This window comes from Protopterus annectens, chromosome 8.part0 (genome assembly GCF_019279795.1).
Source record: "Protopterus annectens isolate FY-2018-M chromosome 8.part0, PAN1.0, whole genome shotgun sequence".
Taxonomy (NCBI): domain Eukaryota; kingdom Metazoa; phylum Chordata; order Ceratodontiformes; family Protopteridae; genus Protopterus; species Protopterus annectens.
This window is the reverse complement of record NC_056741.1, coordinates 223,030,145-223,045,934: the sequence shown is the minus strand read 5'-3', so window position 1 is coordinate 223,045,934 and position 15,790 is coordinate 223,030,145. Positions and strand designations below refer to the sequence as shown.

Sequence of the window (15,790 nt, the reverse complement as noted above, 5' to 3'; positions counted from 1 at the left end):
TAGATGTTAGGGTAAGGTTGAAGAAAAAGAACATTTAAAAATGCATCACTAAATATTAAAAAGAAGAGTAAGGAGTATTTTAGATTTTTTCAGTTAAAGAAAATATTGAAAAATCTGAGGATTAAGGAATAGCTGGAGATAAACTCAAAAAATATTAATTTGGAGAAAGAATAAAAATTAAGAGCAAAACATTTTAAAATGCTTCCCTTAAACTTAAAAAAATGGAACATAATCATTTTAGAGTGCTTTCAGTAAATGGGAATAGTATTATTAATACTGTAAGATGGGCAGGGGTACTAGAATGGTGTGCTAAATGCAATGTCAATGTGATTATGTTAGAGGATGTAAGATTCTTGACAAGTGAAGAAAGATTGCAAACAGAAAAATTGTGGGTTGGAAATAAAATTTGGAATTAAAGAAGTGAACGTTATTCTGAAGTGGCTGTATTGTGTAAAAACTGTTAAGATGATAAGGATAGGAATGTTAACTGTTGTGGATGTGCGGTGGAGAGAATATAATTGCCACATTATATGTATATACAAAGGGTCTATATTAGAACATCAAAGTTTCAAACCTTCGAATTTTCTAATATTGACCCCTATTCAGCGAAATATGAAAACATCAAACATACAGAACAGTGAATTTTTTCATAGGGAAAAAATGTGCTGTTCCAAAACACATACACACAACACAAGCACACCAAACAAACAGCAATCCACATACATACACCTAAAATCTTACACCTAACCCTACACTAAACTATACACACACCACTAACTATCCACTTACCTTAACCCAAACCCTAACCCTAAGGTTCGTCACTATCGCACACTCACCTCACCAGCACCCTAACCCTAACTCACCTACCCCACCCTAACCCTCACGTCCACACACTTACCTGACCCGTGCCCTAACCCTAACTCACCTAACCCACCCTAACCATCACTTTCACACAATCACACACATACTTAACCCGTGCCCTAACCCTAACTCACCTAACCTGCCCTAATCTTCACGTCCACACAATCGCACACATACCTAACCCGCACCCTAACCCTAACTAACCTAACCCACACTCAATCGCACACTTACCTGAACCCGACCCGTAACTTTCCACCACAGCACTGAAAATACCGGAGCAACAGAAACGGACAATCAAATTCTTGCCCTAGGAAAAAATTTGGTTTTCTGTTGCTTCGATATTTTCAGCTTTCGCTGAATAGGGGTCGATATTAGAACATTCGAAGTTTTGAAACTTCAATGTTCTAATATAGACCCTATACAAATGACAAGGAAAGACAGAATCTGTTTCATCAAATATTAGATCATATGGTGGTTAACAAGAAAATTATGCTTGTAGGAAGCTATGAAATTAGGGGGAAAATGTAAAAAAAAGGGAAGATGTTAGAAAAATGCATGCAGTGACAAAAGGTGTTAAGCTAATTGTGTGCAAGAAAAGTCAATGTACTTATAGAAGATGGACAATTGGATATGAAACTGATTATTTAGTACTATCAGAATGTTTGGATGTAGCAGATGGTGATACAGTAGAGACAGTTTTATTGTTTCAGATCATTTAAAATATGATTCAAGAAAGGGAATATATCAAAACAGAAAAGGGAATTAAAAGAATAGATGAGAAATGGTGAAATTAATATGGAGAGTGGGAAGCATTGCTTTTATGAAAGGATTATATAACCATGAAGGTTTTTTTATAAAAAATGGTCTGAATGATGACTAGAATTTAAAAAGAAGTGTTAAACATGTTTTTTCAAGGGCAGAATGATGTAAGTAAGGAAGAGAAGAAATAGTAGTAGAAATCAATGCAAAAAAGTGTTACGATATGGAAAAGGAAGTGTACAAAAGATATAAAAAAATTAACACATGACTGTTTAAACAAAGATTGTATTTACAAGGGAGAAGGGAGGAGGAGTCTGCATATTTGGGAAAAATATTAAACGAGGATGTTAGTGTACAAAGGGAATGAAAAATGTAAAAGAAGTGATAAAAGAACTCAAGAGCAAAATATGAGTATTGTAGAACACAATGTAGAAAATATATATAACAGTAAAAAAAAGAAAATAAGAGAGAATGGAAAGTAAAAAAAAAAACAACAACGAGTTAAGGAAGAATAAAAAAAAAAACAGTATTAGTGAATTGGATGAAGTAATTAGGAAAGTAAATATTGATTCAGTATCAGGTCCAGACAGTCCAGGGAATGAAATGTACAAGAAATTAACAGATTATGTAACAGAGGGTTTTGTAAATGTTTTAAATGAATAGTTGAAAGAAGCATGTTAAAATTTATAAGGAAGAAAGATGAAAACAATAAAATAAAAAATGGAAATTGATAAAATGATAGATATTATCATTTTTTTGAGACTAACGCAGAAAAGAATGGAAATAAGGATGAAGGACATTATATAAAAATATATGGTATAACAGGGAAGGGATGCCAGAAATTATTATTGGTGGTGCTAGAAATTGTAGATGATATTATAAGTAAAAGGGAACATGTGAAACTTCTGGTTAAGCGATATTAGTAAGATATTTAATGCAAAAGGACATGATGGTTTGTGGGATGTTATGGGAAATTATAGAATAGGTAATAGAATTAAGAGTATATGTGTGTGTGTGTGTGTGTGTGTGTGTGTGTGTGTGTGTGTGTGTGTGTGTGTGTGTGTGTGTGTGTGTGTGTGTGTGTGTGTGTGTGTATATATATATATATATATATATATATGGGTCTACCTGACAAGGTCGACAAGCCACAACATCGACAACCAGTTTACCGACACCACATAACCGACAGTTCACAAGGTCGACAAGCCACAACATCGACAACCAGTTTACCGACAGCACATCAAAACAAATCCCCTGTCCAAAAAGCACACACACAAACACAAGCACACCAAAATCCTTACAAACCCACACTAAACCTCACATACACAACTATCTACAACCTTAACCCAAACCCTAACCCTAAGGTCCATCACTATCACACACTTACCTAACCCGCCTAACCTAACTCACTTAACCCCTAACCCAAAGACTATCACTACACACTTACCTAACCGCGCCTAACCTAACTCACTTAACCCGCCCCTAACCCAAAGACTATCACTACCGCACACTTACCTAACCCGCGCCCTAACCCTAACTCACTTAACCCGCCCCTAACCCAAAGACTATCACTACCGCACACTTACCTAACCCGCGCCCTAACCCTAACTCACTTAACCCACCCCTATCCCTACAGACCGTCAATATCGCACACTTACCTTACTCGCACCCTAACGTCCGTCACTACCGCATACTTACACAGCCTTTTCCCATGTCAGTGTTCTCAGTTGTCGATCTTCTGGCGTCGGTGTTCTCGGTGTCGGCGTTCTGAGCTGTCGACGTTGTCAGGTAGACCCATATATATATATATATATATATATATATATATATATATATATATATGTCAGCATATCAAAATGATAGAGTGAGAGTGTTAGTGAATAAGTGGGTGAGTAAATAAATATTCACAAACTGTGGTATAAGACAAGGATATCTCATGAGTGGGATATTGTTTGCAATAGTAATGAATGTGAGAGAGTGAAATATCTTATAAAATGAAAGATACTAGATACATGACGCGAAAGCAAGTGGTGTTGCCAATAGTTTTGACATATGCTGATGATATTGTTTTGGTTGCTAAGAATAAAATATGGATGAGGGAAGTGTTGGTTTGTCTGAACAGATGTTTAAAGGAAATGAGAATTACCTTGAATAAAGGTAAAAGTAAGGGTTTAGGTGATGTGAAAATTGGAGGGGTGTATTTTCAGTGAATGAAGTACCCTTGTTAGGGATAACATCTGGGGAAAAAAGGTAGTTATGAGGTAATGTGAGGGTCGGAAAGAAGAAATGAAAAAAAATATGTCTTATGTGGAGGACTTATAGACTGTCATTCAAGAAAAGAGTTTTGTTTGGTAAACTCTGTTTTAATGGGCAAAATAATATATATGTCAAATGTTTGTATGATCCCAGAAAAGTATGAAAAAGAAACTGTACAGCTAGTGTTTTCTTTCATATGGGGTTCCAAGATTAAACCCAATGAAAGGAGGTGTGTTGTATATGAGTGAAGATGAAGGGGATTGGGTTATTAAATCCAGTTGTTTTTTCTGCTTCTTTAAACTTGTATAGCATATGAAAGTGGGTAAATGAAGAAGAAGATTCTGTATGTGTTTACTTGACTTTGTATGCCTTTGCATATTTACAAACTCTGGAGCTTTTCTGCCAGGGCCTCCACTGAAAATGGACAATTATCCAGTCGGATTCTCCCGGTCAACAAATGTAAAATAAATAAAATAAATAAATAAAATGATAAATTTATAGTGAAAATGTTTAAAAATAAATACAATACATTTTGGAGATGATGAGAATAAGGAAATAGAAGAAAGATTATGTAAATGAACAAATTAAAAAAATTTGAAGAAAGAAAGAATGCTAACACGGAAGATAAGAATTTATGATATAGAGAAAGGTAGAAGGATGTGGTACAATAATGTGATGAAGCAAAATTATTATGTAAATCCATAGGAAAATTCACCAAAAGAAGTGATAAAAGCCACTGAAGTAAGGAAAAAGTGGTATACTGACTGTAGACTGTCAAGATTTCTTATGGAGAGTTATAAATAAGTTATCTGTAAAGGGGAATATGACATATAAAGAGAAAGTTTAAATAATGTGTTTATTTTGTGGACAGGAAGAGAAAACTGCATTTTTTTAAATGTAAATGGTGGTTAAACTTAGGAAGAATTGTGTGAAGAAAAACATCTTGAGAATATTAATAACGTAAACAATATAGATATGAATATGATTATGTAATGATATTAAAAAAAAACAAGAGAATATATGAGAAGGGTAGATATTTATTTTATTTATTTTACATTTGTTAACCGGGAAATTCCGACTGGACCAGGTCCATTTTCAGTGGAGGCCCGGGGAGAAAAGCTCCAACATCAATTTACACAAATATGGGCTATTTGTAATGAAAGCATGAATGTAATTTTGTTTAATGAGAAATAGATTCTGGCTAATATATTGTAAAAAATTAGATTGTGGTTGTGGAAGGAGTAGGGTCAACTATGGAAGAATAATAATGATGATGGTCTATAGGGTTTTGTACACATACTTGTAAATATGATTATTTTGTAAATATGTAAATACTATTTTTGTTTATGTCATGTTAATTAAAGGACCTCTACTCTTTTTGATAGGTGCCTTGGAATCTTTTACATCCATCTGAGCTACCACCAGGTCAATCAGATGGGACCTCGGTTCAATGTCTCATCTCAAGGATCACCACTCAAGAATGCAGCTCCACCCCCACCATGCTGCACTGCAGTGACAGCAATCCATCTACCTGATGTGGGAATAAACATGAGTATGCTACCTTGCTACTGACATCACATAATTATACTTCCTGTTACCTCACCAATCAGTGGACATGGTATGTCAGCCATCCTTAGTACACTTTGTTGCACGGCATGTATCACCAAGGCTTTACACAGGTAGATGTAGTACCACCGTAGGAGGTGGAGGAATGCAGTTTCTGTGCTGCAGATAACAAAGAAAACATTGCCTCATGCTCAGCTGTCGCTTCTGGATGAAGACTGGTGTACGCAGGCCTCCATGGTCACTGGGAACAGACATTTATAAAGTTTTGTAGTTTATTGTCCGTGTCTGTAGATAGTACCACATTTTAATAAATGAGGAAACTTCTCAACAGGATGCTCCCATTGGTGAGGATACCAGTGTGTCAATGTGGTAGGATGGGTCAGTATGGTAGAGGCAGTGTACTTCTGTAAACTATTCTATAATTCAGAAGCTGTCATTGCATCTCTTTTGTATTTCAATAGTCCTGTGATATTTTTGTACACTCAATAGTGATGTAGTTGCTCTAGTATGTCAGGCTGAGCAATGCATCACAATTATGTCTCCTTTGGGTGCTAGGCTATATTTTTCTACACTTTCTCTCTGCAGTCAGATGTTGCAAATTATAACTTATGCTATAAAATTCACTGTGTGATTCATGTACTTGTGAACTGCAAATTACATTGTCAGACACCTTTTGCATAGCAGTTGTATACTTGAATGAGTGTAGCTATGCACATGTCATGCATGTTTTCTTGCTCACTTGTACACATCCAGCCATAAATAATTCAGGACTATCTTAGATACTGTGTTCTACCCACCAGCCTTGCACAATTTTGGACAACTTTTATGAAATAAATCCAAAGAAGATAATAGAATACAAATGTTTTTTTTCTGTTTGTTTCTTTACGATATTACTCAATGGCTAACCTGAGGTAGTGGTAGAGTGAAACAGCAGTAGAACATAGAAAACACAGCAGTAAACAACAACACTAATCAGGAATATTCACACAGATATTATAATTATATTATAAAGAACTAATTCTTTATATGTGCCAGTTAGGTTTTCTGTCTGTTTAGATACCAGAAGAAAAGGTCATGCTATAATTACTAGAAACCAAATCTGTACAGATATGTGCCTGACAAAAATTCTGAACACTACTTAATCTCATATTGTATTACACTTCCTAAATTTCAGAAGGATACAATATGCTTATCTATTATGTCTTTTAAATCTATTATTCAAACGCAATCTGGACGATTGGATGGCTAACAGTAAATTCATCCCAGAGGTCCCACCTATGTCCCTCTTGGACAGGAATAATAGGTGCTGATTGTGACTATAAGGGTAAAACTTGGCTAGGCTTGTAAGGGCCCTAGGGCCAGTAGTCTAGTAACCTCCTATGGTCCTGTGATCCTATTATGTCCTTCAAAGTGAACCTGATACTTAATATTTGCATTCATTGAAACTGTGTTGAAACCCACATTCATAGATGAAACTGTGTTGAAACCCACATTCATAGAAAATGCATTTGACCAGTGTCAGATTAAGTGTACCCTTGAGCAGTTTGCAAACCATATGCCCCCTGCACATCTTTTTCAGACTATCCATAAATGCACATGTTCTTTAATTCACCTTCCTGATTGTATTTAATTATAGTCCTTCTTTGATACAGCACCATTTGTTAGAGTGTGTTTTAAACTTGTCGTTTTTAACATTTTTCCAGTAAGCACTGAAACAAAACATATAAACCAATAATGACAAAACTACCCATTTCAGAACATATCAACCATAACAGACTATTCATTCTGTTGTCATTATAATCCACCAATATCTATCAATATGCACAATCTCTGCAGAAGTGAAAATGACCTGTATAATTCCACATTAAATAGAAATGTAACTAATGAAGGTTACTGCTGGCAAAAAACTTGCATTTCAGTGTATCATCTACAAATTCAGTGTCTGCTGCACTTGAAGAATAAATTGTCTATGTTGTATTAAATAATCAGTGTCTATAAGCAATTAATTTCCCTGTGGTCGGAAGGGAACCCACAGCCTTCTGCACTAAAAAACTTTGTGACTGACATTCACAGACTGTAATCCTCAGTGACTTGCAAAAACAAAACAAAAAAATAAAGAAAATTAAAGGAGATCTACCCAGTGGTGTGAAGGACCTAAGGCACTTGTTTACCAGTAATTAAGATCAGGGTTTGACTCTGAGCAAAGTCATTAAACTAGACAGTACCCCATACATCAATGAGGCTGCTATTCTTCTTCTGTATACTGTGCTCTTTCATTGCTCCAGTATTAAATCTGTCATGTTTTTTTTTTTTTTGCTAATGGGGTTATGCTACAGAACTGATCCTAACACTGTGGTTTCTGGAGCTTGCTGTGCTATGAAAAGTCTCCTGCAAGTTAGTAAGCCAGTACTGTTTTACTTACATTGGTTTTATTTTTTTTACTTGCAGTACATTTTGTTAGGGAGTCACAGATATACTATGACTACTGTGTAGGTTACTGTAGTTGTTTAAAAATATAAATACTGTTTGATAATGATGACATTATACTGTGACTATTATGTGCTATTTTCAGCTGACTGATAATTTTGTGTATCCCCATAATCAGTCTGGAAATGATCCAGTTTGATCTTTGATCTATGTTGGTCAACAAATAGAAATTATTAAAAATAAAAATAAGCGGATTGCTCCCACAGGACTGGAGGATTGCAGCTGTGACTCTTTTTCAAAATGGTGGGTCTTGGAAAGAGACACTGAATTACATAGCTTTTAGTATCCTTTCTGTTCTATAGAAATTGCCATCAAGATGAGTGTGCATGACATGATGGTAGAGTTGCAGCATGTGCTCAAACAGCGGTGGGCTTGTTAATGAATGCTAACACAATTCTGTGACTGACATTCCTCTTCTGTGGACAGAGTGACCCCTGTGGATATGATTTATGTGGACTTCAACAAGCCCCTTGACATTGTGTCTTACAAGACATTACTTTTCTAAAAGTTTGAGAGGAAAAAAGGGAAAAGCTAACAGTAAGATTATGACCCTGTAATGTCTTGTTAATAAAACTTCCCCAGCACTGTTCAGCAACTTCATGCACTAGTCATCATAGAATGCACCAGTATTTTTGGGAGTGATTGCATATATGCATTCCATCTACATTTAGAAACAAAATAAAAAAAACATACATTATCAGGACATTCATAACCTTATTTTTTCTGTTAGCAGTCAGTATGTTCATTCATGCAATTTAATGCACTGAAAGAAACAACTTCATAAACCCGTAGATGAAACATTGGCTGTCACTGGACAAACGCAAGACTTCTTTCTGGTGTAAATTTCTGATATTACAATGTCATAACAGAAAATTAATCAGAAGCATCATATTAAGCCATCACTGCTCATGTTGCTTGACAGCTCGGTACTTTTTAAAATGTTTTATTTCATTATTTATTTATTTTCACTTTGGACTAACACATTTCTGTGTTAACGATACCTGACTGAATATTTCCATGGGCAGAGGTTGGCACACTGCATTTATATCCTGTTTGGAAGATAAAAGCAGGACATAATAAGACTACTGATTTGCTATGAACATTTATTTGTATTCTTATCATTGTTCTGTGTAATGACATGGAAACTCCAGATTTTGCTGGCATGTGCCTAAGAAAACTGTATGGATAAATCTAGAAAGCAAAAAATGCAATGGCTTGTGTAATATGTATTTTAATCGTTTATCATTTTAGCAACCGCAGCAGAGTGATATTTGTTCTGTTTTAACTTACTACGTTTAAGAAGTCTCATATGTAAATCTGGGGCTATGTGCAATTACTGAATATCATGTCTTCAGTCAATACATTAAATTATCTTCGTTTTTTTTATATTATATAACAAGCAGTTAGACTGATAAAAACTATCCCTAAAAGCATGAACTGTATTAAAATGTCCTTAAGAATCTTGGTTTTATACTGATGATTGTTTAGATTTAAATATTTTTGAATCTAAATTAAGCCTATATGACACTGTGTTGTGGTGGTGGTGGATACAATGTTTAAAATATGGTTGACGTGTTTTACCTTTCTTGTGTAAATTTCACAATGGAGAGATTGCTGAGCTGGCACAATATGGAATATTTTGGGTCTGAGACAAACTAATTTTCAAGCTTCATAAATCAAAAAACATGAAAACAGTAGCATTTATATATGATACAAACAGTTTACAATAAGGGACTATTAGTTTTTTATTTCAGTTGCAAATTTGTCTTTTTCAACTTCACACAGCAATAGAAGAACATGTAAAAGAGGCTAAAGTATTTTAATTTTGTTAAACTTGTTAGTAGGTACAGCAAACACTACCCTCCTACTTTTTTCCACCCTTCTATGAAATTGACCTTTAACTGCCACACCCACCAGCCAGCTCTACTCACACTACTGCCCACATGCTTCAATGGCATCTTATCTGTCAGTGTATATTGGCATGCCATTTCCTTGCCTGTGCAGACATACAACTGAATGTACAGTGAGTGCCACACACAGCATCAGTCATGTTATGACAGATCATATTCTTATCCAAGCTTTACATCCCACACAGTTACTTCTAGATGTCCAGACTTTATGTCTTCCTCGTACCTTTTTCTGATGACAATGTATCCGTTACAGTTCAGCTGTTTTTGTAAGCTGCATCATGCACGAATGAGTCAGCATGCAGATGACTGCAAGCTAGCAGTATTCATTGAATCCACAAATGACTCAGCCATACTCCTAGAAAGTTTGTCCCAGATAAATAACTGGTGCCAAAATCATGGATCCATACCAAAAAATACATTATCATATCCCTTGGGATGTCATCCACTCTGGGGAACTTCCCCACTGAAAACAGTTCCCTAAGAATTGATTCAGTTATTTAGGATTTGGGAATTTATGTAGACAGTCACCTAACATTTGACCAACATGTGTCCATTGTCATAACAAAGTTCTTCTATATTGCATAGTTTATAACCAAAGGGATTTTGTGTAGATCTAAGGATGTCATTACTCCCCTTTGCTCAGTCCTCATTAGGCCAATCATAATAAAGCCCCCTTTGGCATGTATCTGTTCAGACACATGCAACAACTGGAATGCCCAGAGAGATGCCTTAATGAAAGGATACAAGGCCTAAACAACATGTCCTACATGGAGCGATCAGAAGCTCTGTCACTATACCTGGTATCTTACATACTGCTAAGAGGTGACCTGTTTCTGGCATACAAGGCATCCTCTGATCCAGTCAAATGGCATCAGAAATATATGGTCCGGAGATCTGTACCTCTTCTGCAACATCAGTAGAATGGTTTGAAGAGACAGGTTTATCTTGTAGAAGATACTGCTGCTGTGGAACAGACTCCTCAGACATGTGAAACAAATCTCATCCCTGTTTATATTTAAGAGCAACTTGGGTCTATGGATAGAAAACAGAAAATGTGCTCCTGTATTACTAATGGACAGATGCAGCTCCTAACTGCTTTATTCCCTGCATGGGTCCCCTCAGATTATCTATGATCTGATCTCAGTTATTCTCACTAGGGGTACCATATATGTATCGACCATGGGATGGGTAACGATAGACTAACATTAAATGGGACAGGTTAATTTAAGCACCAGAAGGGAATTGGCTAGGATTTAAATTGCTCACAAGGGCAGCTAGCCTAATACTTACCTATACCTTTAGTAACCTATCAACCCAACAATGATTTTGTCATTAAGGCATTAACAGGAAATTCACCAAATAAAATATCCTCTCAGAATAGTCTGTGTACACACACACACACACACACACACACACACGCACACACACACACGCACACATATATATATATATATATATATATATATATATATATATATATAGATATATATATATATATATATATATATATATATATATATATATATATATATATATAATATAGATGCAGATATATAGATAGGTATAGATATATATGTATACACATTTATGGCTCTTATTGCCACCTTATTCTTTGATTTTGACAGTTATATAAATATCAGGATTTTCTTCTGTAACTGTTTAGGTGTTGTTACTCTGCTCATTGTCAATCCCAGTAGCATAATGCTTTCAAAATTCAGGAGTACATAGCTGCTTTAATCACATAATTGGAGAGCATTTGGAAACAGTACTCATTAATAACACCATACATATGTCAGTACTCCTGATTGTTATATTACTGAAAATAGACACAGATCTCTTAAAACTGATGCCTACCAAAATTCTGTAAGCAATGTCTCCTATTCAGAACTTATATTAACTGTGATCACCACTTGTGTACTTTTTTAAGGAATTAAGGGTTGTAACAATGCTACAGTTCTACTTTTTGAATAAATTTTTTGTAGAAACTTAGTGTGCCTGTAAGGTGCCATAACTTAGTGTGCCTGTAAGGTGCCATGACAGCTCATAAAATGCACACATTTTCAAAAAAATCAGATATACAAAAGAAACTGTCATCTTTGTCAAAATTTACTGAACCTCATGGTGTGCTGCTTCAAGCAGCAACCCACAGCCTGCAAAACCTGTTGCTTTGGCTGTGCATTAGACCGTGAAAATATTTCAGTTTCTGCAACAACATTGTTCATATAATTTCTGAAAGGCATATTTAATTTCCATCATAGGCATTTTTCTGAAGTCAAACGTGTTGTCTCAGCAGTGTATCAAACCCTAAACCAGTTTTTGAGTCAATCTGATTATTCTTAGAAGACAAAATATATACACTGAGTCTGAAATACTGAGTGCATATCAACAGGTCCGTTATCATCAATACATGATGAGGAAAGCAAAATCCCACACTTCTCAAATTTCTTAACCATCTACATATTTCCATGACTTACCTGGAGGACATCTTTCACATATTTGTCCGGAGGAAGTTTTGTATGTTGTGTTCATTCTGTATTCTACTATCGTCCGTTCAGCAGATATATGACAACAGATATACTTGAAGGACAAACCAGTGTCTTTTTGCTTGCACTGTAGTGTAGCAACACCTTCCTGCCTTGTGATTCATTACTAAAATGGAAACAATGTGACACAGTAGAAGGCACCTCTGCTGCATTCATACCTCCCACGTATCACAATTTGAAAGCAAATGTAAAAGTGGTTTAGACATTGTTTGATGCTGCAGATTTTTTTTTCCTTTCATGTGACTTATGCTAAGCTCTGAGCTGTACCATTTCCACAATTCATTCATTAAAAATGCATTTGTAGTTACAGGTTCTCTGCCCTCTTCAGAATTAATCTCTCTGATTTAAGATGTTCACAGGTTCACAGGTTGGTACTAGGCTATCTGTCCTAGGGCCTATACAAGCCTAGCCATAACAATTCCCTGGCTATTTCTTCCCACAGTATTTACTTCCCTGGACCCCTGTCCAGCAGGGCGACTGACGTGATCCCCGGGGTGAATTTCCTATCTCCCATCCAGTTCCTTTTGAAGAGGGCCAAAGAGGCACTCTGCTTGGCATGTATGGGCAGTCTGTACCAGAATCTGGGGAGTCTCTGGGTCAGGAACCTATCCCTCTAGAATGTTTTGCTCATTGTGATGACAAGGTTTAGATCCCTGGAGCATGTGGCTCTGAGGGATTAGGATTTCTTTAAGTGTAGCATGTCCAACAGCTCTGGGTTTGACATGACCTTGTAAGTTAAGCAGAGATCGCCTCTGAGTAGACGATATGCGACAGAGTATAGGTGGAGTTTTTTTAGATGGTCAGCATAAAGCATCTGCGTTAGGCCTGTGATTCTTTTAGTGAGGTATTTCTGCGGCATTTCCAGTTGTTGCAGATGTCTTGAGAGGTACATACCAAACAGGGCATTGTATTCTATAATGGGTCTAATGAGGGATGAGTACAGTGGGACAATGACCTCCTTTTTTTCTGGATGAAAAGCCCTTAGTGATGAGGTGTGCCACATAAAAGGATTTCCTGACTGTTGTGGCAATGTGGTTATCGAAGGTGAGACCACTGTTCACCTTTATTGAATATAGCTGCTATTCAACACTCCAGAATACTTTAAAATAAAAATCGATAAGCTAGGGTTATATGGAAATGAAAATCTGATGTATATTTAGTAAATGGATGATAAGAATTGAATTTAGTCTGCTCAAATCCATTTCTTAGTACTTGGGTTAATATTCAGCACTGATGTTGTAATATTGCCCTAAATGAGGAGATCACAAGTGATGTCCAGGGCTGTGAAACAGATGCAAGCAAAACAATGATGGAAAAGTCAGATTTTAGAGATATTTAATATTTGTCTCATCTGTTGTCAACAGAGAGGGAAGTAACATTTTGTTTTATGGACTATATCAGTCTGTTGGGTTTTTTTACACTAACCAAAAATTTGCTGTCATAAACTGACTGTCTTAGAATAGAAGGAAGACAGAGAAAGGGCAGAAATAATAAGAAATATATTTCCAGGCAATATAATAAATAAGTTTTATGTCTTTTTTTTTTTTTCCTTTGGAACTTCTAGTGCGACAGGAGTATATGATTTTCAAACGAAACACCTGGCGTTGATTGCACAGTTGGAATGTTAGTGAGTATTATGGTGTTTTGAGTCACGGCAACTTATGAATCTGGAAATGATGCATGGTATACTGCTGGAATAGCTGAATGCCGTTACATTATGGTGTGCCGTAAATTGCTGTGGTCCCAACTCCTCTTGGTCCATTCACTGCAATGTCACACTGCTGCGTGTGTAATTTCAGCTCTAAATGTATCAGGGAGCTTAGTGTGTCTTTGGGCATTTCTGTTGTCAGGTCTGCCTGATATGTATCATTTTATCTGGATTTTCTGCATGTAGTGGGCCTGAACATACACAGCATTTATAAGTTTTTTGTTTTATATATATATATATATATATATATATATATATATATATATATATATATATATATATAATGATTAATGTGTTGACCACACAGACACGAGGTAAAGGTCTGGATTCTCACCCTTGATAGGAAAACTGACTAGGCTTAAAATGGTGCACAAGAGCAGTTAGTTTGGTTGCCTACACACACACACACACACACACACACTTATATATATATATCTATATATATATATATATATATATATATATATATATATTTATATATATATATATATATATATATATATATATGTGTGTGTGTGTGTGTGTGTGTAGAAAACTGTTTGGGCAGATGACTGGTACTATCTAAATGTTCTTCACAAACCTCACTTTATGAATCCCTCAGTTACATCACAATAAGATGTAACTTAAGTGAGTAATTAAGTGCATTCTTGAAAGACAGCTAAAAGAGATGCAAGCATTTATTTTATGAAAGACTTACATCTAGGATGTAGGGGGTCCTCCCATAATAACAGTCACAATTTAACAGTTGCAGTGATGGAGTAAGAATTACACTACCCTGGACATGCGCTGATTGAATATTGCATTGAGGAGTTTCTGAGAGAGTGAGGTTGTGAGGGGGATCTGGCACTGCTTTCATCATTTTACTGTTGCTACATTTAGGAATGATAATGGAGAAGAAGGACTAACATAGATTTCATCATAAATGATTTATAATTGTATTTGCCTTCAGAGGCTAGCCTAAGTTCATGGGTTGCTTAGTAAACCTGTTAGTGTTCTTCAGTTGTTTTAATACTTTAGATATTATTCTTGAATAGAAGGGGTTCTGATCTACTAAATAATTTAAGGAGTTTTGTTCTTTTGTTGCATAGTTTATTTATGTTCGGTGGGTCAATGGGATGCTTTTTTTTTTTTTTTGAATTTCCCATGATACTTGGTTCTGGCAGTGATTACTAGCTTTGTGCATTTTTCTAAATTGGTGAATTATTCCTTAGTGAAGCTTAATGCTGTATTAAGGTCAGAATAGGTTCAGTCACAGATGAGGTTGAAGTTGGCATGGTTGTTCTCCTTGAATCCAGTGAAGTTTGTTATAGGGTTTTTTGGAGTTCAGAGAAGGTCTGAAGTTTATGGTCAGATTAAAACATTTGATACATAGAGCTTGGCACTATGACACATGATAAATGACACATTTACATTTTGATTTCACATACTTAAAAATAATTGGTTTATTTTTTCTGGTACATACTATAAATTGTTTTTTCCTAGGTGATATATGCTTCAGTGGTGAGCTGGAAGTTTGTAATTTATTCACTAATTTGTCAAACAGATAACTGAAGTGGTACTCTGAGGACTCATTTCAGCATAACCAAGCCACAAATGGAAGGATAAAGTACATTTGTACAATGTATAGCATCATGGGTTAGGATGTGGCGCAAAACCAGAGTACATTGAGAATAGCCACATAAAATGAAAGCATATAAACC

General features: G+C 35.7%; 1 protein-coding gene across 1 annotated transcript in view; it reads right to left on the bottom strand.

Annotated features, from left to right (window-relative positions):
• LOC122807988 overlaps positions 1 to 12,456 on the bottom strand; it is a 163,212-nt gene extending 150,756 nt beyond the window's left edge. Inside the window, exon 1 of the mRNA XM_044079007.1 lies at positions 12,314 to 12,456. Within this exon, the coding sequence (XP_043934942.1) occupies positions 12,314 to 12,368 (55 nt within the window). The 5' untranslated portion in view covers positions 12,369 to 12,456. The remainder of the gene's footprint in view (positions 1 to 12,313) is intronic.
• Positions 12,457 to 15,790: the final 3,334 nt, after the last annotated feature.